The 25,078-nt window shown below is 45.1% G+C and overlaps 2 protein-coding genes across 14 annotated transcripts in view; one reads left to right on the top strand and one right to left on the bottom strand.

The window, feature by feature from the left end:
- Positions 1 to 485, bottom strand: part of MAP6 (microtubule associated protein 6) — a 77,694-nt gene extending 77,209 nt beyond the window's left edge. For 8 of the 12 annotated variants that reach the window (XR_012157679.2, XR_012157675.2, XR_012157676.2 and 5 more), the window contains exon 1: positions 211 to 485. The gene's annotated coding sequence lies outside the window, so the exon portion shown is untranslated. The remainder of the gene's footprint in view (positions 1 to 210) is intronic. The other 4 variants (XR_012157681.2, XM_073334947.2, XM_073335000.2 and 1 more) reach the window with 3 other exon arrangements.
- A 16,680-nt stretch (positions 486 to 17,165) lies between these two features.
- MOGAT2 (monoacylglycerol O-acyltransferase 2) overlaps positions 17,166 to 25,078 on the top strand; it is a 55,637-nt gene continuing 47,724 nt past the window's right edge. Inside the window, exon 1 of one of the 2 annotated variants that reach the window (XM_073335025.2) lies at positions 17,166 to 17,303. In XM_073335025.2, the coding sequence (XP_073191126.1) occupies positions 17,210 to 17,303 (94 nt within the window). In that variant the 5' untranslated portion in view covers positions 17,166 to 17,209. The remainder of the gene's footprint in view (positions 17,304 to 25,078) is intronic. The other variant, XM_073335032.1, reaches the window with a different exon arrangement.

Genomic DNA, 25,078 nt, shown 5'->3' on the forward strand with positions numbered 1-25,078 from the left:
GGGGGCAAACCGGTGCCAAGCCCGAGAGTCACAGTCCCTAGCTGCAAGCAGAAGGCTCTGTACGAATTGCAAAGGGCGAGGACTCTGGCAAACGCAAGGCAAAGGAAATGCTGCCCCGCAAGCAATGGTCGGTCAAAGCTGCGGATCCCCCCCAAGTCCTTGGCGACCTTAGGCAAGTGCAACCTCCTCCCCCCCCCCCCCGCACCCCACCCTGCAGGCGCGCGGCAGCCCGGTCGGGTTTCAGCCCCGGTGCATCGCGGAGAAGAGCCCGGCTGCAGGCTCCTGCCTTCCCCCCGCACCGCGTCTCTCCCCGGCTGGCGCCGCTGCGGATCTCACGGCCGCGGCTGGAGGAGCAGCCGCCCTCTAGCCATCATCTGCGCGGAGAGCGGAGCATCGCCGCCGCGGCGGCTGCAGAGAAAAAGGCCCCACCCAGCCCCGCTGTCAGCAGCGCCGCGCAGCGAAGGATGCCGAAGAAGGGGGGGGATGCAGAGAGATCACCTGCCTCCCTCAGCGCCTGCGGAGTGGGGGGAGCCCTGTTAACTCTTCCCTCCCAGACCCCTGGGGCGGAAGGGAGGGGAGCCTAGCTGGGAAGAGTGTGTTGTGTGGCTGGACAGCAGCAGGGAGATGCTCTGGTCCCACCCATTTTCAGGACTAAAAAGCTTTGGACAGAGGCCCGCCTCCATACAGCCGTGCCGTGCAGAGAATGAAGCCGCAAACAATAAATTAATCCACTTTAATCCACCCTGGCATGCCCAGTTCAAGAACCAGGCTGCGGGGCGGGGAGGGAGAGAGAGAGAGAATGAGGATCACCGGCTATTAAAGCCTTAGGGTCTTTAAGGAAATCCAAAGGGCTAGAGCCACTTGCTTGTTGGGGCGATTGTTCCAGTGGCCTATTTCTGGGTGTGGATTTCAGCGATCAAAATGGTTCCCCTCATGGGGGAGAAAAAAAAAATCACAACAAACCTACCCAGCTCACAGCGCCACCTTAAAGCAAACACTGTCTAGACAAGAGTAAAAAAAAAATTAAAAAACCACCCAAAGCCCCACCACAGACAACTCAGATCCTTTGTAGGGGACTGAGAATGGGAGATGAATCAAGAGGGAAAAGGTTCTTCCCTCCCCTCCAATTGGTGCTGACTCACTGCTCCTTCCCTTGATGGCTCAAGTTCTGTTTCCCTTAGGGAGTCTGCATCTCTGCTGCCTCTTCGTCCACCTCACCCTCATTCAGTCTCCTCCCTGCTTTTACAGGCACCTCTCTCTCTGGGCTGCTTCTATCAGACCAAATCTTGTTATGCCACAATTTTGAGCCTGTGGGTATTTAGGTCCCGAGCTAAACACACAAATAAGCGTACACACAAGTGGGGTAAACTTGGCAGGTTGGGGGCCTTGGTCTGAAATACTGTCCCCTCTATCGTTTTAGTCCCTGCTGGGTAAATAATTCCAAGAAATATACAATGGGGGAGAAAAAGAGCTGGGTTCATCCGAATTTCTTGCCATTAATGAGTAAAATATGATAAGAAAATGATTTTCCCCAGCTAAGGTAAGTGTCTGAAATTTGTGGGGCTGCAGCAAAGAGTAGCTTCAGCTGCTATTTGGTTGTATTATTAACAGTAATGCTAACAATACTTTGCACTACTATAGTACTTTCAATCCTACAATCTCAAAGTAATGTACAGACATTCGCAATATAGCCCCAGATACTCCGAGGTATTTAGGTACCTAACTACCATTTATTTCAAAGGGGGATAGGCACATAAATACCTTTAAAGATCTGGGCCTTAATCCTCACCCCTATGTAAATTTACATGACTGGTTTAAACAGATGTGTGTTTATAAATCCAACAGCTGTCCCTTTATCTATAGTGACTGCCCTGTTTCTGCTTTTATAGAAAGCACAGTTTAAAAGGGGGCGAGAAAAGAGTTTCCTCTTTGCTATGAATGAAATAGGAGGTTTTTCACCCTCTCTCATACTGCAATCAAGATAATTGCAAACAAGCCACAGGTCTCCACTACCTGGCTCTGATATGTGTATCTCTTTTATTATGGCTTTTAAAAATAACAGCTAGAGACATATTGCCTGGCCCATTACAGCCAGATAAAAGCAGTGCTGTAGTTAAGGCTGAGCTAAGTTTTGCACTTGAAGCAGGGATTGTAAAGACAAGAGCCCCAGGGCAGACAGTACCTTTTAATTTGAAATTAGATGGGAAATACATCAGAAAGACAACAGACCATGGAAGGTGAGGTCGTCTGGGAAGAGTATTCATGGGGAGAGCAGGAGGTAAATCCTGATATTTGGATATACTCTGCACAAGCATAGCACTTTGTACCCAACTCCCACCACATTTTATAGAGGTGACTGTGTTACTCCTGTTTTATAGATGTAGAAACAGGGGCACAGAGACTGAAGTTGATGTGTGTGAGATCACACAGTAAACATAGTGGCAGAGCAAGAACCAGAACCCAAAGCCCCTGCTACCCAATCTCCCACTCTAATCTCTAGTGAGCTTTGCTTTCTGCAAAGGTACGATAGTAGGTACTAGATAATATTAGTTCTGATGGTACCACCAATGATCACAAGTCAAGAAAATGCTACTTAATATCTCAGAGCAAACAGTAAAGTCACAAGGTTTTCTGGGAAAAAAATCCTGCTGTTTGAACTTCTAGGATGCTTTTTAAAAAATACTTATAGGCAGACAAATAATTCTATTTATCTGAGCCCTGCTACAATCAAGTACTACAACATAAAACCAATACTGGTCTGAGATCTGCTATTCTTGGAGATCCCACATGCCTGTGCACACACATAAAATCATAGAAGTAAGTGTAGGAATGGAAGGGACCTTGAGAGGTCATCTATTCCAGTCCTCTGCACTCATGGCAGGACTAAATAATGGCTCGGCCATCCCTGACATGTGTTTGTCTAACCTGCTCTTAAAAACTTCCAGTGACAGAGATTCTACAACCTCCTTAGGCAATTCATTCCAGTGCTTAACTACCCTGACAGTTAGGAAGTTTTTCCAAATGTCCTACCTAAACCACCCTTGCTGCAATTTAAGTCCATTGCTTCTTGTCCTCAGAACAAATTTTTATTCTCCTCCTTGTAAAAACTTTTTATGTACTTGAAAACTGTTGTGTGCCCCCTCAGTCTTCTCTTGTCCAGACTAAACATACTAATTTTTTTTAAATCTTCCTCAGAGGTCATGTTTTCTAGACCTTTAATCATTTTTATTGCTCTTCTCTGGACTTTCTCCAATTTGTTCACATCTTTCCTGAAATGTGGTGCCCAGAACTGGAGACAATACTCCAGTTGAGGCCTAATCAGCGTGGAGTAGAGTGGAAGAATATCTTCTCGTATCTTCCTTACAACACTCCTGCTAATACATCGCAGAAGGATGTTCGCTTTTTTTGCAACAGTGTTACACGGTTGACTCATATTTAGTTTGTGATCCATTATGACTCCCAGATCCCTTTCCACAGTACTCCTTCCTAGGCAGTCATTTCCCATTTTGTACGTGTGCAACTGATTGTTCCTTCCTAAGTGGAGTACTTTACATTTGTCCTGATTGAATTTTGTCCTATTTACTTCAGACCATTTCTTTAGTTTGTCCAGACCATTTTTAATTTTAATCCTATCCTCCAAAGAACTTCCAACCCCTCCCAGTTCGGTATTGTCCACAAACTTCGGAAGTGTACTCTCTATGCCATTATCTAAATCATTGATGAAGACACTGAACAGAACCAGACCCAGAACCGATCCCTGCAGGACCCCACTTGATATTCCCTTCCAGCTCGACTGTAAACCACTGGCACCAACCCTCTGGGAACCGTTTTCCAACCAGTTATGCACCCACCTTATAATAGCTCCATCTGGGCTGTATTTCCCTAGATTGTTTATGAGAAGGTCATGCAAGACAGTATCAAAAGCCTTACTAAAGTCAAGATATACCACATCTACTGCTTCCCCCCATCCACAAGGCTTATTACCCTGTCAGAGAAAGCTATTGGGTCGGTTTGACGCAATTTGTTCTTGACAAATCCATGTTGACTGTTACTTATCACTTTATTCTCTTGTAGGTGTTTGTAAAATGATTGCTTGATTATTGGCTCCATTATCTTTCCAGGTTCTGAAGTTAAGATGACTGGTCTGTAATTGCCCTGGGTTGTCCTTATTTCCCTTTTTATAGCTTGACACTATATTTGCCTTTTCCAGTCTTCTGGAATCTCTCCCATCTTCCATGACTTTTCAAAGATAATCACTAATGGCTCGGATATCTCCTCAGCCAGCTCCTTGAGTGTTCTAGGATGTATTTCATCAGGCCCTGGTGACTTGAAGACATCTAACTTCTCTAAGTAATTTTTAACTTGTTCTTTCCCTATTTTAGCCTCTGATCTTACCTCATTTTCACTTGCATTCACTATGTTAGATGTCCAAGCACTACTAACCTTTTTGGTGAAAACTGAAACAAAAAAGTCATTTCACATTTCTGCCATTTCCACCTTTTCTGTTATTGTTTCCCCCCCTCATTGAGTAACAGGCCCACCCTGTCCTTGGTCTTCCTCTTTCTTCTAATGCATTTATAAAATGTTGTCTTGTTACCCTTCATGTCTCTAACTACTTTAATCTCATTTTGTAGCCTGGCCTGTCTAATTTTCTCCTAGCATGCTTGTGTTGTTTGTTTATATTCATCCTTTGCAATTTGACCTAGTTTCCACATTATGTAGGACTCTTTTTTGATTTACAGATTATTGAAGATCTCCTGGTTAAGCCAGCGTGGTCCCTTGCCATACTTCCTATCTTTCCTACACAGTGGGATAGTTTGCTCTTGTGCCCTTAATAATGTCTCTTTGAAAAACTGCCAACTGTCTAAAACTGTTTTTTCCCCTTAGACTTGCTTCCCATGGGATTTTACCTACCAACTCCCTGAGTTTGCTAACATCTGCCTTCTTGAAATCTACTGTCTTTATTCTGCTGTTTTCCCTCCCAACATTCCTTAGAATCATGAACTCTATCATTTCATCTGATGAAGTGAGCTGTAACTCACGAAAGCTTATGCTCATATAAATTGGTTAGTCTCTAAGGTGCCACAAGTCCTCCTTTTCTTTTTGCGAATACAGATTAACACGGCTGCTAACATCTCATGATCACTTTCACCCAAGCTGCCTTCCACTTTCAAATTCTCAACCAGTTCCTCCCTATTTGTCAAAATCAGATCTAGAACAGCCTCTCCCCTGGTAGCTGTCTCCACCTTCTGAAATAAAAAAAATGTCTCCAATGCGCATTCCAAGAACTTGTTGGATAATCTGGGCCCTGTTGTATTTTCCCAGCAGATGTCTGGGTAGTTGAAGTCGGCCATCACCACCAAGCCCTGTGCTTTGGGTGATTTTGTTAGATGTTTTAAAAAAAGCCTGATCCTAGTAAGGCAGGTCTGTGGTAAACCCCTACCATGATATCACCCTTGTTTTTTTATCCCTTTTTTACTTACTCAGAGACTTTCAACAAGCCTGTTTCTTATTTCCATCTCAGACTCAATCCAAGTATATCCATCTTCGATATACAAGGCAACACATGCTCTCTTTTTTCCCAGCCTGTCCTTCCTGAGCAAGCTGTACCCTTCTCTACCAATATTCTAGTCATGGGTATTAGCCCACCAAGTCTCTGTGATGCCAACTGTGTCATACGTGTGATTATTCACTAGTATTTCTAGTTCTTCCCATTTATTCCCCATACTTCTTGCGTTAATATGCATCTAAGATACTGATTTGATTTCCCCCCCACCCCATGTTCTCTCTTGTCTCTCCTTTATCCCTGCTATCACAGCCCATGCTCCCTACAGATTCCAACCCTTCTCCCAAGTCTCCATGTTTTTGATTTACCTGTGGGCTTTTGTTTCCTGCCCCCACTGAACCTAATTTGAAGCCCTCTTCATGAGGTGGACCCATCTCTGCTCAGCATTCCTTCTTCCCAGAACAGCATCCCATGGTCAAGGAAGCCAAAGCCCTCCTGATGACACCATCCCCGCAGCCAGCCATTCGCCTCCAGGATGCATCTGTCTCTGGCTAGGCCCCTACCTTGACTGGAAGGATCAAAGAGAACACGACCTGTGCTCCCAACTCCTTCCCCCTTACTCCCAGATCCTGGTAGTCACTTCTGATCTGCTCAGAGTCACACCTCACAGTATCTTTAATGCCCATCTGGAGGAGTAGCATTGAGTAGTAGTCAGAGGGCTAGATGATCCTCAACTGCTCTTGTATTGCGCAGTGATATTATTGCTCTGTTGTTTCATATCTGTTGCCTTAAAAGCTATTGGTGTGATTAGTTGTTGTAAGTATAACAGAGATAGTGTGGTCCAGCAGATAGGTTACTAGACTGGGAGTTAGGAACCCTTCATTCTACCTCCACTCCTGACACTGATCTTGATCAAATCATATATCTTCTCATCCCTCCCATCCTTCATCTATTTAGACTGCAAAGTCTTCAGGTCAGGGACTATGTCTCACTATGTATTTGCCCAGCACCTCACACAATGGGGCTTTAACCTCATTTGGAGACTCCAGACGTTACTTTAATACAAATAATTTTGCTACAATATTTGAAAGAAGCTTTAAAATATCTGTTGATACTTACATCTTGCATGTGTACAACTAGCATCATTTCACTCTACTTCTTAATAGGTCTTTTTAAAAAAAGGAGAAATAAAATGCTTTGTCATATACAGCTAGCCTTATTCTACATGAGATATGGCACCAGCACATACGGTACAGTATTTGCAGACAGAGGATGGTATAAATTCACTGCTTTGCAGACACCAGTTAGAGCAAGAGGCTGTAATAAGCTCCATAATGAGACAATATCAAAATGCCTTTGGTAAAGGCTGTTTGTTTTTGCAGTTAAAAAAAATGCCCTGAAACCTAGCTGCTGATTCATTTTCAGAAATAAGCTACAGAAAATAATGTAATCTCTTTCTGCAAGTAAAGCACATTAGCACCAATCAGTTGAATTGATTTGCTGGCTTTAAATCTCACTCATAAAGGACAGAAGGTTAAATAAATAAAATGCCTTATGTTTAAATAGCAGCAGCAGTGTACAGGAAGAGCTTTTATCTCATGCAGATGGTTGTGTAATGATGGGAAAATACCAACAGCAGAAACAATTGTGCTATGTAAATCATCTGATCCCAACTAACTTCAAAGAGGCCAGGATTTCACTCTTTACCTTTAGCTCTGTCTCCTACCTACTTAGGACCTAGTGCTGCACCAACTGAAGCCAATGGGAAAGTTGCTATGGATTTGGATGGTGCAGAGAGGAACGATGGTCCAGTGGTTTGTGAAGCAGAGACTTGAACCCAAGTCCTAGACTAGGGAGACTTCGGTTTAATTCCTGGCTCTGACACAGACTTTTTGTATGACTTTAGTCATTTAGTCTCTGTGTGCCCCAGTTCCCCATCTGTAAAATAGGGATATAATACCGTTTTCCTACCTCACGTGGGTTCCGTGATAAATACATTAACAGATCATGAGCTGCTCAGATACTAGGGTAATAGAGGCAATATAAGTACCCAAGATAGATAGGGTTAGGTTTTTACAACACATGTAGAACACAGCATGGTATAGTGGATAAAGCAGAGGACTGGGAGGACCTGAGTTTTATTCAAGACTGTCACTGATTTTTTGTGTGACCTCGGGTACTTCACTATTTTTCTAGGGCATTTCTAGGGTACACCCACTGTCATAATATCAAGGTGACTTTGCCTGTGCCTCAGTTTCCCCATCCTTAAAATGGACATAGTAAACATATGCCTACTTGTCATGCACTTGGAGCTCTTCAGATGAAAGAGAGCATATCCATGAAGGTATTATTTAATAGCAAACAGATGCATGTAGTCACTGAATGGAAGACTGAAGGAGGACTGGTGACATCTGATTGGTTGATGTACTGTGCATTAATTCTCAAGAAATCCCAGGAACAGCTAAATGTTGCATAGCTCAACTCTAGCCGTTCCTCACTACCAAAGCCAAGTCTTCATGTCACAGAGCTGCTCATGCCTAGCTGGCAGGGGAGGGGACCAGTCCTATTCAACATATAAAAATGATACATGCATACAAATAGGATAATCATATTCAGTACATTATAACCTTTCCAATGATATCTCACATGACCTATCTTGCATAAAATACATCATAATTATGCCATACTCATATCATAATAATATCACTATAACGAATACGGGATGCAGTGTCACAGTAAGGCTAACATTTAGTCACAGGTATTTTAGTAAAAGTCATGGACAGGTCACGGGCAATAAACAAAAACTCATGGCCCTTGACTGTCCATGACTTTTACTAAAAACACCCCTGACTAAATCTTAGCTTCCCAGGGGACCCCCCAAGTCCAGCTGCACCAGCTGCTGCTCAGGTGGTTCCTGGGGCCACGCTCCAGCTGTTAGTCAAGCCAACCTGGGACCGCTGCTCAGGCAGTCCCTGGGGCCAGCCGCACCAGCTACTGTACGTCAGCAACACTGATGTCAGCAACACTGGCCGCTGCAGCTGCGGAATTTCACAGATGTCGCGGAAAGTGACAGAATCCGTGACTTCTGCGACCTCCATGACACACTTGCAGCCTTATTTAAAGGTGAGTGGGGTGTGTGGCCATGCATGTCAAATAGCTGGGCATTCGCTAGAATAGGAGGAATTTAAATACCAGGGTGTATTTGCAGTACTTTGCCAGGAGCTGTTACTGAGGCACCAGCCCTGGGGTGTTGACAGTACACTAAATAAAATACTGAGAGGTCAGTACAGTGGGCAATCCAGCGCAAGCTGATCCAGGGTGTCCTCCCCATGCCCAGAATCATTATTCTGGGAAGTTTACTTCTCAGATCCCTCCTTTGTGCTCTTATAGACTCATAGATATTAAGGTCAGAAGGGACCATTATGATCATCTAGTCTGATCTCCTGCACAATGCAGGCCACCGAATCTCACCCACCCACTCCTGCAATAAACCTCTCACCTATGTCTGAGCTACTGAACTCCTCAAATTATGGTTTAAAGACTTCAAGGTGCAAAGAATCCTTCAGCCAGTGACCCATGCCCCATGCTGCAGAGGAAGGCGAAAAACCCCCAGGGCCTCTTCCAATCTGCCCTGGAGGAAAATTCCTTCCCGACCCCAAATACGGCGATCAGCTGACCCCTGAGCATGTGGGCAAGATTCACCAGCCAGATACCCAGGAAAGAATTCTCTGTAGTAACTCAGATCCCACCCCATCTAACATCCCATCACAGGCCATTGGGCCTATTTACCATGAATAGTTAAAGATCAATTAATTGCCAAAATCATGTTATCCCATCAAACCATCTCCTCCTCTAAAGAGAAGCATTCTCAACCTAGCAGAGAAGAGGAGAAGGAAAACAAAGAGGAAAGATATTGCAACCAGAACTGTCCTGGGGGCGCAGGAAAGAAATTGGACCGGGCTAAGAGCTGGAATTTCAGTAGGAGTTTCCCTGAGGCTCTTTTGAAAGTCAGTTGGAGTCATAGAATCATAGAATAGAATATCAGGGTTGGAAGGGACCTCAGAAGGTCATCTAGTCCAACCTCCTGCTCAAAGCAGAACCAATCCCCAATTTCTGCCCCAGATCCCTAAATGGCCCCCTCAGGGATTGAACTCACAACCCTGGGTTTAGCAGGCCAATGCTCAAACCACTGAGCTATCCCTCCCCCCAGGAGTCTTTATTTATAGAGCTTTTTCTGACTTTCGTCACCGTGGTATCTTGGAGCTTCAGACATTAGTGGTTTAGCCTCCCACCACCTCTCTGAGGAAATGTATTGCCATCCCTTTTACAGGTAGGGAAATGGAAGCACAGATATTATAAGTGACTTGCCCAAGGTCACATAGGAAACCAGTGTCAAAGCCAGAAACTGAACCCAAATCTTCTGACTCCCAAACAAGTCCATCCTTCCACCTCTGTCTATTAATTTACTGCACATTGGTAAAGATGCTCTGATATTATACTGCACCCATTTCATAGATTCCAAGGCCAGAAGGGACTGTTGTGATCATCTAACCTCCTGTATAGCATAAGCCATAGAACTTCCCCAAAATAATTCCTAGAGCAGAGCTTTTAGAAAAACATCCCATCTTGATTTTAAAATGGTCAGTGATGGAGAATCCACCATGAACCTTGATAAACTGTTCTAATAGTTAATTACTCTCACTGTCAAAAATGTACACCTTATTTCTGGTACGAATGCCTTATTTCCAGTCTATGATAAATAAGCTCTTCCTGATCTCAAATTAACACCCTGCTAGGCTTTGGGTCAGTAACAGTGTGGGGTTTTTTTTCCTCTGTTAATTTTGAGTTCCAATGTGTCAAAAATCTCTAGGATCATGTGCATTGAATTGTTCATCTGCTGTGGTTGATCTTCCCCAGACCATGACCCCTTGTCTCCTCCAAACTGCTGCCGCAGCTGCCAAGCACTTGATGAATACAGCTAGTACTCTGGAAAGCAGAGATGCCTTGTATTCACCAGAAGTGTTTTTTACCAAGTAAAATAATGGTTTTTATCACCCCGTAAGAAACTAATTAGTCCCAGTTTAAGGCATTTTCTATTTAAAAAAGAACTGTTTAATTAATGCACACCACATTACACTTAGCTTTAGTGACACATTCAGAGTGTGGTTACATACGGCTGTTTCAATGAGGTTAAAGGACTCCGTTTCTCTTTCAACCCTATTGCAACAGACTATTTCAATTTTTCCTGCTCCTTTTTGGAGTAACATTAAGGATACTGTGGAATGTGCTGTGCCCCCAACCAGAGAGCATCACTCCAATATCTTTTGCTCCCCGTGTGTTTCCAAGGCCAGAGTTTTGCCTGTGTTTTAAACCTAGTCTGGTTTAAAACAAAACAAAACCCATCCCCCTCAGTTGCGATGGCAGCCTTTTTAGTTCTCTCTAGTCTTTAAAAACAATCTGTTGACTGCTAGAGATGAACGTTTGCACCTAGTTTCTAACGGCGCCCTTGTGTGAGGCAGAAGCGCTGTGGGAGCTGCAGAAGCGGCCGCTTGACAGCATCCTTTCATGAGCTGCAGCAGGCAGAGATTTATACAAGGTGTCTCTGTGCAGGAACTGACAGATCAATGACAGCAGGAAGGTCACCCTTTGAATTCCTTATGACTATCGCTGCTCAGTGCAATTGCTGTGCACCAGTGGAAAGCAATGAAGAGGGGCACAGCTATTTATGGTGAGGAAGGGATGGGGTAGGCTGCCATTCTCCAATAGCTATGCTCAGCAAAGTCTCATTAAAAGAACTTTCGGCGCTCCATAACCCTTTAGAGGTTTTCTCCCCACAGAGAGGCAGCCTCTCCCAGAGAGCAAAGCCCTGAGATAACAGATTTCAAAACACCCCCTTTGCGGGGTTTCTTTCCCCCAGGTGTTCCTGTTGGGCTAAGGCGAGAGGAGCAGGCTGAGCATTCCCTCTGTCTGGGAGGGACCACCACTGGCACCTCCCTCCCTAGCGCCGCCTCTCCCATGTTCTGAGAGAAGGAGGTTGGTTCGTATCCTGTCCGCTTTCTCAGAACTCTTTCTGATTGGCTATGGGAGGGGGAAGCCCCACCCACACTGCAAAACTCCAGTCTAGGACTACAGAAGGAAGGAGCAGCCCAGGGTCTTCTCAGAACACCAACCACCTTCCTCTCACGCAGCGGCTGCCTGCCTGGGTCTTTGCAGCAAAACCCAGGCATGGCCCCAGAGACTCCCCTCTGCAGCCGTAATATGCGAGTACACTTCACTGCAGCAAATGGTCAATGATAATGAAAGGCAAAAAGGTTAAAACTGATCGAGATTTAAAGCCACACAGCATTTTGCTAACCAATGGAACTCATAGCCACAAGATATAATTAAGGTCAAGAGTTTAGCAGGACCCACACAGGAATTAGATCTTTATAGCAATGAGAACATCCATAGCTGTACTGGGTCAAGGGGGAAGGGATACATCAGTAAATGCATGCTTCAGGGCAGGAACTACCTACTCACTGATGAGGGTCAGGAAGCAAACTTCCCTGAGAGATTGGTTATTCCACAATTGTCCACTATGTGTTAAAGAGACTCGGCAATAAACATCCAGAGCATATTTGCATCAGAAATGTGTGTGTGTGCCTATCTTGACAGCTGAGGGACTTCAGCACTGTGCCTCAGGATAGCACAGTTCACCCTATGCTACTCTGCGCAGGGCACCAAGTGCAAGGTGTGTGTCATGGCCTCACCTCCATCCCGCCCACATTCCCCAGCAGCAGGAACGAGACTTCCATAAAGGGGAATGCAGTGACTGCAACTGCAGTTGGGCCCAGCCTTGGGGCATATGGGATGAGGTGAGAAGAAATGTTCCTACCTCTTGTACACAGAGGGAAGGACCAGCCTAGAGCTGACTGAAAGTCGGAATTTCCGTTCTGTGGGAAATTCCAAAATTCTAAAAAAAGATTGCTCCCTTTTTGGAACGAAATGGAAATTTCTCAGTTTCCCACTAAAGGGGAATCCAAACCCCTGCCCACCCCAAACACTTTGTTTCCAAATAATGTTTTGCTTAAAGAAGTTGAGTCTGGGAGCCCAAACTCCAAGGCTCCCCGACTCCACATCACTCTTGGTTTATGGACACGGAGCTAAAGAGCTCTGGAGTTCTGTCTCTGAGGCAGTCCATCCGGCAGGACTTCCCCAGAGCTGCAGTCACTGGAAGCTCTAGGACAGTCCATGTGGTGGGGCAGCCCCATTGCCACAGACCCCAGAAGCCTGAGTACCCTTGTTTCTGAAGCCTGCTTGCGTTTCACTGGAAGTTCATCAAAACCAATGTGCTTCCACAAAACATTTCGGTTTCAACAAATTGTTATTTTCCGCTGAAAGACTTCAGTCAGGATATTCCTGACCTGCTCCAGACCAGGCATATCAGGCAGATGGAGGGCCAGACTGTCTTGATTAGGTGGGGGCAGGGGCAGTCAGGGAGGCTAGCAGAATTTGGCTGCCTTTAGAATTTGATCATCTGCATTAATAGCCTAATTGACAGAGTCAAGCAATTCAAGGAGATCTTTCCCCAGGGCACTGCACACAGTGCAAGGGAGTCATTTAATCGTTGTGACAGCCCTGCACATTCTAACAGGCACCCAACACTTTCCCAGCTTCTCTCCCGCCAAGGCATTTACATACACAGACCCTGGTTTAACTGAGATTTCAACTTGTAAATTCTGAACCTTCAAGCTTTGCAATCTTCTGGTTATCAGAAAGTTGCCAGTGTTAGCAAATGTCTCTCTGCCAGTGTTTATTACTTTATTGTCCTTTTATGATGCAAAGCCTTTATCTTCTAGGCTTTACACCACAACACGGGATTGGCAATGGATTAGTTCATTTTCTTGAGTAATTTCTTAATTATCAGAGCTGGCCATACATTAGTGAGGGAGAGGGAAGGAATCTATTAATGTTTCTCAGTGATTTGGGGGGATAATATTATTCAGACTGCTGCTGGTGATCCACCAAAAAGTTTGTGAACTTCAGTACAGATCTGAAAATTTGTACCTGGAGTTTGTTATCCATTATTCTTCTGGTTAAGGAGGCTCAATCGTCTGGGATCAGAAATATCATGTGGTTTAGATGACAAAGCTACAGAGAAAGGATAATCTAGTGATTAGAGCACACCAGTACTCAGCCCTGCCTGCCACAGACTTCCTGTGAGATTTTGGCAAAGTCACTTAGCCTCTCCGGACCTCCATTCTCCATCTATACAATGAAGACTTAATGATAATTATTTCTATTGCAATAGCATCTAAGGTCCCACAGGGGGATCAGGATCCCATTATAGCAGACAACAAACAAGTCACAGAGACAGCCCCTGCCCCAGAGAGTTCACAAGCTAAGATTTAGACAAGACACGGTGAAGAAACAGGTGGAAGGACAAGTTTGTAGCAGACCTAAGTTAGTCATCAGAATGTTCTCAGCCATCACAAGCCTAAACACTATTTAGCTCTGATAAAAGCACTTTAGATTTAGATACTTTAAGACCAGAAAGGTCCGTTCTGATCATCTAGTCTTGTCTAATACAGGAAATCTATAGCCTGTATCTAGCTCAAAAACTTGTGGTTGTACTAGTAGAAAGTCATACAGTGTTGATATAAAAACTCCACGCAATGGAGAATTTATCACCCCCTATTAGCAAGCTGGTTAGAGACCCTCCTTTAGAAATTTTCATCTTGTTTCACATTCAACTCCCAGCAACTGGATCTTGTGACACTTTGGTCTGCTGGGTGAAAGAGCCATCTAGCACCAGATATTCTCTTTAATAAGATAAGCAGATTGAGCTCCTCCGAGCTCACTAATTTTTCAGTATCCATTTTTATCCAGAGATTTCCAAAGCATCTCCCATAGAAAGTGTACTTTTAACGCCTGATAAAGAGGAAACCGAGGCACAGTGAAACTAAACTTGCCCACAGTCACACAATTGGTGAGTGGCGGAGCAGGGAACTGAACTGAGGTCTTCAACTCCCAGGGTGGTGTCCTTGTTGCCGCCTTTGAAAGCAGTACATAAATCAGAACAAGAGTTGTCTAGTTTCCCAGTTGTCAAATCTATTTTTCCTCCTTACAGTAGAAGGTAGAAGTTTACTGTACGCTTCAAGGTTGTTAGAAGAAATGAATCCCTTCTGGTAAGTGTTGAGTTCACCACCTCACTTATCTCAATCATATGCCACATGCGCCATTTATAATTCAAGCAAATATCATGGAGATCATGATCCAAGTAAACTGTGCAATCAGAGAACCTCTTGCTGCCCACCTCTGACCACACACCTTGCTCTTAGACCTGATGGCAGAATCTTCTCTTTTCTCTCTCTCTCTCTCTCACTACAAATTTAATCATTAAAATCAATCAGCTGAAAACCCCAGGCTTTTGTCACCACAAAAGCAGACAATTCAAGTGAGCTCTATCTTGGGGCTATTCTGGAAACTGAAGCTAATGGAGAGTGCAGCGAGTCATCTACTGATGGGACGTTATACCAGGACCACAGCTGGTGCGCCACACGTAGCTGAACACAATTTATTGGGGAAGAGTCAATGTGGCTTTTGTAAAGGGAAATCATGCCTCACCAATCTGTTAGAATTCTTTGAGGGGTCAACAAACATGTGGACAAGGGCAATCCAGTGGATATAGTGTACTTAGATTTTCAGAAAGCTTTTGACAAGGTCCCTCAACAAAGGCTCTTAAGCAAAGTAAGAAGTCATGCGATAAGAAGGAAGGTCCTCTCATGGATCAGTGTGTGGTTAAAAGACAGGAAACAAAGGGTAGGATTAAATAGTCGGTTTTCAGAATGGAGAGAGGTAAATAGTATTGTTCCCTAAGAATCTGGACTGGAACCAGTCCAATTCAACATGTTCATAAATGATCTGGAAAAAGGGAATAAATAGTGAGTTGGCAAAGGTTGCAGTTGATACAAAATTCCTTAAGATAGTTAAGTCTGATGCAAACTGAGAAGGGTTGCAAAGGGATCCCACAAAATTGGGAGACTGGGCACCAAAATGGCAGATGAAATTCAATGTAGATAAATGCAAAGTAATGCACACTGGAAAACATAATCCCAACTATACCTACAAAATGATGGGGTTTAAATTAGCTGTTACCACTCAAGAAAGAGATCTTGCAGTCATTGTGGATAGTTCTCTGAAAACATCCACTCAATGTACAGCAGCAATCAAAACAGCTAACAGAATGTTAGGAACCATTAGGAAAGGGATGGATAAGACAGAAAATATCATAATGAATTTATATAAATCCATGGTACGCCCACATTATCAATATTCGTGGAGTTCTCAGACTCAGAGACTTTAAGGTCAGAAGGGACCATTGTGATCGTCTAGGCTGACCTGCACATTGCAGGGCATAGAACCTCCCCCACCCACTCCTGTAATAGACCCACAACCTCTGGCTGAGTTACTGAAATCCGCAAATCATGATTTAAAGACTTCAAGTTACAGAGGAATCCACCATTTACCCTAGTTTAAACCTGCATGTGGCCCGTGCCCCATTCTGCAGAGGAAGGCAAAAAAAACCCAGGGTCTCTGCCAATCTGACCCTGGGGAACATTCCTTCCTGACCCCAAATATGGTGATCAGTTAGACTCAGAGCATGTGGGCAAGACCCAGGACCCAGATACCTGGGAAAGAATTCTTTGTAGTAACTCAGAGCCCTCCCCATCTAGTGTCCCAGCACCAACCGTTGGGGATTTTTGCTACTGGCAGTCTTTTGTAGTTCCGCTAACCTGCTTACCAATCTCCCCCTCCAGCTGCAGTAGCCATGAAAGATCCAGTCCCTTATCTACAAGGTAAACCTTTTAAAATCAGATTCATCACCCCCAAAGCAACAGAGCTTCTCGCCTCTGCCCAGCAGACACCAACACCCTCAGCTGTTGTGTCTTCCTCATTTTGTAATATTGTCTCCCTGCATTTGCCTTGCTCTAAAAGAAGAAATAGCTGGATTTCCAGCTTCCAAAGCTGCACTGCTGAGGGAGAATTTTGCATGGGTCCTTCAGCTACATACAGTCTGCAAATACAAGAGCCCTTGACAATGTGAACAATGGACCTGCCTGTGCTTGTCCCTTCTATAATAAGAGAAAAGAAAACCAAAAACAATTCTAATTTACAGTTGTCATGGAGCGTTGTATGGGGAGAAAGAAAAGTGTCTCTCCGTGGCCATGTCTCAATTGTGTGCATGTGTGTGTGTGTGAATGCTCCAGAGACCAAGTCCCTTCCTAGAAGCAGATGCACAGCTGAGTACTTCAAGCAGCTGGAGGAAAGAAACAAGAAACTCCTTCCCCCTCCCGCCCTCCCCCGGAAATAGGGACACACATGAATAAAAGGTCAGATCAGGGTCCTAAAGAGAGCCTATTTCAAGGATGGTGAGTAGGAGGTAAGATTGTGAAACCCTAAGTGACTGTCTGGTTTTTGTTTGTTTATTTGTTGAGGGCTTTGATTTACAGTCCCTGTCTACTCCCAGAGAACATTCTTCTACTCACGCTTCCTGAAATGGGCTGGGCTTGCTGATCACAAGATTACCAACCTCTGTACTTACTGTATGTTGCACAACTTGCTGTACTGTAAAACGGTGTAAATACATGCAAAAGACTTTGCTCTCTGCTTTTCCCACTTGAAGAAAGTCCTGTGCCTTTTGAATCACACACTTGGTCCAAGATGAAGGTTGAATTTGCTCCTCTCTCTATTCCTTTAAAGAGAAGGCTTCAGACTGCTTCAGTAGTTCAGTGGGTCTTCAGTTTCCTGGGACTAGGTAAGATTTATTTTAATGTCTCTCTAGAGAAAAGTGCTATCCCAGCACCTTACAGAGGAAGAAAGAGCCTGTGACCCACATTACAGATGAGGAAACTGAGGCACAGAAATTAACCTCTCACATCAATACAATGGCAGAGCTGGGAACAGAGCCCAAGCCCACCAACGCCTATCAGGTAGCCACTGCACGATGCTGCCTCCTTACAGCGCGAGCAGCAATACATTTGTGCACAGGGAAGCTGCGGACGCCCCCACATCTCTCCCTTACCAGAATCTAAACATTCTGTAGGTTAGGAAAGCAGGATAGTACATCTCAGAATATGTTTAATAATAACGAAGAGGAGTGGAAAGTTAAGTCCTTTCTTTGGACACAAATGACGTTGCTCTTAATTTCGATACTGTGCCCAGATACGGGTGTGTTAGGAAAAGTCTGTCCTGCAGCCTGTAAATTGCATTTGCCGCTGCACTCTGCCTTGTTTCTGTTATCACCACCCAAACAGCATAGTCCCAGGATCTACTGAGCGCTCCCTTTCTGTGGCTTTGCCTTATTTAGGGATTTCTTTAAAAAAAACCCTGCAAGCTAAGAACAGAGACTTGGTGTAGTCTGCATCTCTGAGCCACTCTGCCCAGCCCCACTCCCACTTCTTATTCAGAGCTGGCCTCTAAATTAGTTATCCTTTCACCTCCTTAGGCTTGCCTTTTTGCTTGTCTAATTACACACGTGCTCGGTGTTACTCATAAAAATGCAACCCTGATGATCACAATGCCTGGATTCAAGTTAGTCATAGGAGCGTCTACAAAAATGCATTATGGCCGAAGGATGTAGAAGCTGGTCTGCCTGCACTGAGCAGCAGAGTTCTTTGTTTAGATAAACAAAACAAAAAAAAAAGGCAGTTTCCGAGGAAACCCAGCTTGGGCAAGGAACTCATTCAAAAGTTCAGAAGCTCAGAAAACCTATTATCATGCAGCTAACAGATTAAATTAAATAATAATGAAAATGAGAGGGAGAGACTTGCTGTTCTATTAAGGCAGTATTGTTCAATGGACAGAACGTGGGTGTGGGAGTCAGGAGATGTGGGGCCAGATTCTCAGCTGGTGTAAGGTCTGTTGCTTTATAGCAGTTCAAGATCTGGCCTCTAGGTTCAGCCACAAGAATAGGAATAAACTGGACCACTGTCCCACTGGCCAAGCCATTTAACCTCTCTATATCTCAGTGACTACGGGAAGTGGCTAACTTATTGTGGCAGATGCAATGTAACTGTGCCCTGGATACAAAGAGGCACAGCAGAGGTTCTTTGGGCAGAGAACTGGGGTCTTGCAGGGAATCCAGACCTGCAAGGAAAGCAAAGGCTGAGGTTTCGTTTTGTTGTTAACCCTCTGGCATGGCTACGTTTGGACTCAATGCTGTGTGATCCATAGCATCGGCCCCTTTATATTGTACCAGGCGCACCAACAGCCCCTAAAGCCACCCTAACTGGACAATTAATCCTTCCCCTTTCCCTTGCATCTCTGAGGAATGCTTAGGTGGTGCAGAGCTGACCAGGCCAGCCCTACACCATCCCAGCATGTGTGGCGTTTCAATGCATGTCAGAGCACGGCTGGGCAATCGCTCTATTGCCTTGCACCTGCTCTAATTTGCCAAGTGCTGGTTTAATGTCTATTGTAGCCTGGGGGATCCCAGGAATGCAAGGGAGGTGTACAGTTCCCTTTCCCCCTCCAGGTTCTGCACAGAATACAGCTCCACTGGACCCAGTATGTCTAGGTTCTGTTCAGGAAAGTCCCTCTCCCCCATTTATAAAATGATGGGCAACCTTCCTCCAACTGAGCTAAATAGCTCAATGATTGTAAAGCACTTGAAGTTCCCTCTGTAAGACGTGGTATATTTGAGGGTTTTAACAGCACATTGGTAGCCAAGTTGCACTTTAAGTACAAGTGGAGTTCTCTAATCAGTGACAGGAACAAGTTTTGCTCTTATTTCACGCTGATGTAAATCAAGAGCGACCCTGCTGAAATCAATAGAGTTATGGTGGTTTAGACCCGACAAGTGAACAGAATGAGCTCCCTTGACTTCCAAGGGGTTACTTCTGGATCACACGGTTGTAAGGATCGACCTGGTCAAAACTCAGAGTTTCAATTCTGAGAGAAATGCTGAAGTTTGTTATTGTTCCAAACTGAAATTTCTGGGGGGCAAGAGGGCGGGGAATCAAATAGTTGAAAAAGAAGTTGGTTTGGGGCTCAAACAAAAATGTTTTCTTTAGATTGTCACTTCATAGCTCATATTCTATATATAAATGTACATGCACATACACGCACACAAGCATCCCATACAAAAACCAAGGTGTTCCAAAAAAGTGTCAGAAGGGAACCGTTCAACATGGCTGAAATGCCGACAGTTTCACTCCCTCCCATTCCCCCCAAACAGAACGTTGTTGACATCAGAACTTTCCGCAGGAACACATCAGTTTTGACAAGCCAGCATTTTCTGATGGAAAAATATTCAGCCAGAAATTTTTTGATGAGTTCTATACAAGGACATTACCCTGTAAGGTGCTGTGTGCCTTACAGGGTACCACCCAAACTCACAAGATCAGGCTCTAAATGAGCAGAGTTTGGTCCCTGGCTGCTAATCTCTGGCCTAGAAAGGTTCAAGGTTCGGCCCTGAGATAAGGACTCTCCAAGGTACAGTCAATCTGTGCCAGGCATTTGCACAGACCTTTAGCTGGAGAGCCAGAAATCAGCCATTCAGCTTTACCTCCTCTGGTAGCTGTTGCTATGGTTATGCAAATGAACCAATGCAAGGAGAATGGGGCAGCTGGGAAGTAAGAGGAACCATTCTTTCTCAAGAGGGGTGCTGGATAGCTCAGCACATGAATGGCACAGCCAGATCCCAGGGGCTGGGCCAGCTCTGGGGGTAGAGTCTGCTGCAGTTTCTTTTTCAACAGGCAGACATGATCTGCATCTCCACGAGGCCGAGGTTGGGTCCTGGAAAAAGAGAAAGAGAGGCACGTGAGAGAGAGAGAGAGAGAGTGTGTGTGATGAACATTGAGGTCCTGCTTGCTTCAGAAGCAGAAAAAGCTTGGGAGGCACAAAGCTTGTGGGGGGAGCGTGTGAAAAAACAGTTTGCACCTCTCCCATCGGACGCTTACAGCCTCAAGGGCTGCCCTAGCATGTGCCTCATCTGCCTGGAGTTTTGCAGGGCTCCAGAATCAGCAGAACCCAGCTCCATTCTCATTTACCCCTCTGCCCCTTTCAGCCTGCCTCTGCTCCAGTGCCATGGCAATGGCGGTTCTGCGCCTGGACACAGGGGCATCTGCATCATGTGGATCCCCCCAATGCGTCCTGGCACTTATTCTATGACGCAAAACTTGGGGGAAGTGGTAAATGATGAAGAGGACAGGGCACTGATGCAGAGCGATCTGCATCGCTTGGTAAACTGCCACAAGCAAAAGACATTCATTTTAATACAGCTAAATGTGAGTGGATACAAAGACTGTAGGCCATACTTACACAATAGGGGACTCTATCCGGGAAGCAGTGACTCTGAAAAAGTTTTGGGGGCCCTGGTGGATAATCAGCTGAACATGAGCCCCTCATGATGCTGTAACCAAAAGAGCTAATGTGATCCTGGGATCCAGAAACAGGGGAACCTTGAGTAGGTATAGAGAGGCACTGTATTTGGCACTGGTGTGACTGCTGTTGGAACACTGTGTCAATTCTGGTGCCCACAATTCAAGAAGGATGTTGAAAAATTGGAGAGGGTGTAGAGAAGAATCACGAGATGCTTAAAGACTTAGAAAATGTGCCTTATAGTGATGGATCTACTTAAGCCTATGTATTTTGTTTAACAAAGAGAAGGTTAGGAGGTTACTTGAGTACACCCTATAAGTACCAACCAGGAGAACAAATATTTCATAATGGGCTTTTCAATCTGGCACCTTATAAATGCTTATGATAATTAGTGTGTGATGTGCTATCTGGTGTGTTGGTGCATCACCCCCTACTGGATGGGATTAGAGCTACTAAATGTTGTCTTAGGCCCTATGCTGCTGAGAGACCTTCCTTTAGTTCACGCAGTAGTGCCAGAGAGTCAGCCCCAGTGGACACCGATGTCACTTTCAGAATCTGAAGAGCCTCCATTCATAAGCCACCGTTCTTCCAAGTTAAAGACTAAATGGACAGATACTAAAATTTCAGGATCCGTTGGCATCTGGGCAGCTAGTTTTGCTGGGACATGAGCCCTCCTTTGACATAGACATAAGAGTCTCTCACCTTTGTTGCTTTCACTCCTCGAATAGGTTATTTAAAGCCATAAAAAGCCATTGTTGATGTTTCAAGAGGTTCAAAAGGAACCAGCTGAATTCTGAGGGAATCCACTACAAAGAATAACCACTAGGCAGCAGGAGCCCCAGCCCTAAAGACCATAATCATGTCTCCTACATGGCAGAGCAGAGCAGTAACCACTAAGATAACACACTCAGCAGTGAGACCCAGGAGGACAGCATCCTAGACAGCACCAGGGAAATTACACCTAGGAATCCAATACAGCAGTGTTACACAGTAACCACTAGGCATCAGGGCTGAGGCCAGAACACTTATAACTTGGCAGCCTAATGTCTAACGACAGGATCTTAGATTCTAGGGCAGGAATGAAAGCCCTGGCCTCTTGAATTCTGCACAACAGTAAATGCCAAGGGCTAGATTGTGTCTAACCCTAACCTGGTCCCACAGGCAAGGGAAGAATATGGATCCCTTTTGCGTGGTCACCTAAATGCTCAGGGGGGCAGAGTGGGCAGAGTCATGGCTCCATGATGTGTACACACACAAGCAAAAAATAGAGCCCCAGGAGGAATTATGCCTCTGTGCTCCCCGCTTCCCCATCTGGGGCAGTGCCCTGTTATGGGCAGCATGATCTAACCCAAAAGAGTTACAGGCACTGCAGCCTGGGCACCTTTAAGGGCTAGGCTCTAGACTCGGACAGAACTGCTGTATGGGAAACGCGAGTTCACTGCGGCATGTTTTACAAGCACATGCACTAGTAAGCTAGGGTGGAGTCTGGTGGGGTACGGCACCTATTCTGCCCAAATAATCTATTAACAAAAAAGACAACCACCTGAGTCTAAATAACAGGCATTAATCATCATGAGACATAACTGCAAGAATAAATCTAACTTTACTGACCAGCAACTACTTCTGGCCAGGAAGACCACTGCCTCCTTGTAATATGTACTTTGGGCTGTACGCAATAAGATAAAAAGGTAATTAGATATTATGCAATTTTGCAGCCAGCTTGTTTGCATGGCTCAGAAGTGTATTAAGAGCATGGCCAATTTAATGTCGATATGGGGCTTTTGTACATCATCTTGTCCCCCAGCGCCTAATTTAGCTTTGGGTGCTGTTTTCACAACGTGTTATAAGCAGTCCATGCACATGAGTTGTGAAAGGTCATTTGTAATATTTAATTTCAACATGATTGTCAGGTTGAAAGGTCCTGGCTCATTCTACCCTGGATTATTACATGAGATTCCCATTGAATTCTGTGGAGCATCTGTAGCTCTGCAATGGTCTGGTCTATTTATTTTTTTGTGTACTGCATTTCTGTGTGCCTAGGCATCTTGTCTGCTGGAGGCCACTGTATTCAGTTTAGATGGATACACTCCAGCCTGCAGCATCTGCTCTAGGAAATTGCATAGTCCTATTTCAGCTCTATGCAGAGTTAGATAACATGGGGCTGCTAAAATGCTTATGCTAGGTCTACACTAGAGCTTATTTAATTGGTAGCACCTGTGCTTACAACTGCAGAGCTGTTTGTCAGTGTCTACAAGGCTTTGCAGTCATTTTGCCTGAAGATACGACTGCATTTTGTGCACGCAAAAAAAGAGAACCGCAGAGCAGTGCAGACGTCTCCTGGTTAAGAAAAACCAAACAAGAACGAGCTACAGTGATGTCAAGAGAGCACTGTATGTGTCTCCTCTAGCAAGATGCATCTGAAATGAACTCAAGATGGCAATTACTGCCAGCCAACTGCTATAAGGGTGAAGATCTAGTATTCAGGGCATAAGATCCATCCACATACACCACAATTTCAGTGGAAGCCTGTTACACAGTACACAGGAGCCTGCAGCAGCATAAACTTTGAAGAAGTTCTTATGTTATCAATCACACCCTTACTGGGTCCTTACCTATGTGCCTGGGCCCAGTGACTGGTCGCATGACTAGATATGCACAGGACCACAATTTGGATTTTCTGGCAGAACTTTATATATGCTGATGATAGCACGTTATTTTTATTGTCTGTTGACTTCTTGAGCTTTGCTCTGAAGCTCAACAGCTCGGTAGTTTGTCCTCCTGCAGGAGAGCAGGAAAAGCGAGTGTTGTGTTTGGGCTGCACAGTGTAGAACAATGTTGGTTGTTTTTTTTAAAAAAAAATCCTAGAAAGGTTTTACACATTGACTCCCCCTCCCAGTCACACCCAAATTCCACTCTCACACAACCCTCCTTCCCCACCCCTGCCCCAGATACAGTCATGTAGGGGATCGAAGGTAGCAAGCAACCTGTGGGCTACAACCGGTACTCCAGCCTATGACCCAGAATAGCCACTGTACTCTCTGTAGCAGCTGTGGGCGGGGTAAGGCCACTTGATCAGCACAAGTGGATTCAGAGGCCCTGCCCACCCAACAGCCCCCTCCATGCTGGCCCAGTGGAAGCCATCATAAGGGGTGACTGCCCATGAAATAGGGCCATTGGCACCTGCCCACTTCTGGGAGGGCAATGCAGGGGATTAAGTGGTGCAGAAGGTCTTGGGCCAATCTAGTTTTGCGGAAGCAAAATAAAGACTAAATTTTGGGCCTAGCCCATCTGATAATGGTGGTAGATTACTTAGGGTCAGCGTCCAATAGCTACAGAGCATTACTTGTGACAGTAATTGTCAGCATTGCCAACCTCAAGAGATCAAAAGACATGAGACTGGCATCAAATTGTGGGGTTTGTGTGTATGTCTTTTGACTTTTTAACTCCCCCGCTATTCCTCTGCCGGTGCGTGCGTGATAATTGCAGGTTGAAAAAAAAAATCAACCTTTAATGCACACAAAAGTGCCACCTCTCCCTGGCTGCTTGGATGGAGACTCTGCTTAGTCTTGTCTCACCCCTAAAATCCCTTTCCTCTTCCTGTCTGACTTGCCCCCCTCCTGGTGTATTTCCTTTGGTCAGAGAAGGGCTGGATGGTCAATCGGTTTAGAACCACTGACCTAAATTAATGCATTATTATTCACAGATAAATGTGTTACTTTTTAGGGCTGATGAGCTAGACATTAATTTAAAGTTCTTTTAACATGAGTATCATTCATGGAGTATCACAGCAAAGACAATATGGGACTGGCTTAGCCTTTTACACTTCCCAGGCCGCCCCACCCCATCCCCCGACTCTTTTGCCCAAGACCCTCCCCCCGACCCCAGCCTTCACCCTGCCTCCCCGAGTCCAGAACCCCCGTCCCTGACTCCCCCTGAACACCCCCCCGCTCCAGCCTGCCACCCCCTGCTCCCTCCCCCACGGGTATGCTGTCACATATTCTGTACCAGATACAGACTAGCTACAGAGCTTGCTTATACGCACCAGATGTGTTCCTCAAAAGATCCCTTAATGCGCAGCCAGGTAAGGCTGTTGGCTGAGGTGAGCTTAAATAAGGTATTTTACACTCAGCACCACCTAGTGGGTGAAAAGTATAACACAGTTTAGGGTTTCATTACAACTGTCCTCCCTTCTTGTCCTCTGGAACCCCC

Source organism: Lepidochelys kempii, chromosome 1 (genome assembly GCF_965140285.1).
Source record: "Lepidochelys kempii isolate rLepKem1 chromosome 1, rLepKem1.hap1, whole genome shotgun sequence".
Taxonomy (NCBI): Eukaryota; Metazoa; Chordata; order Testudines; family Cheloniidae; genus Lepidochelys; species Lepidochelys kempii.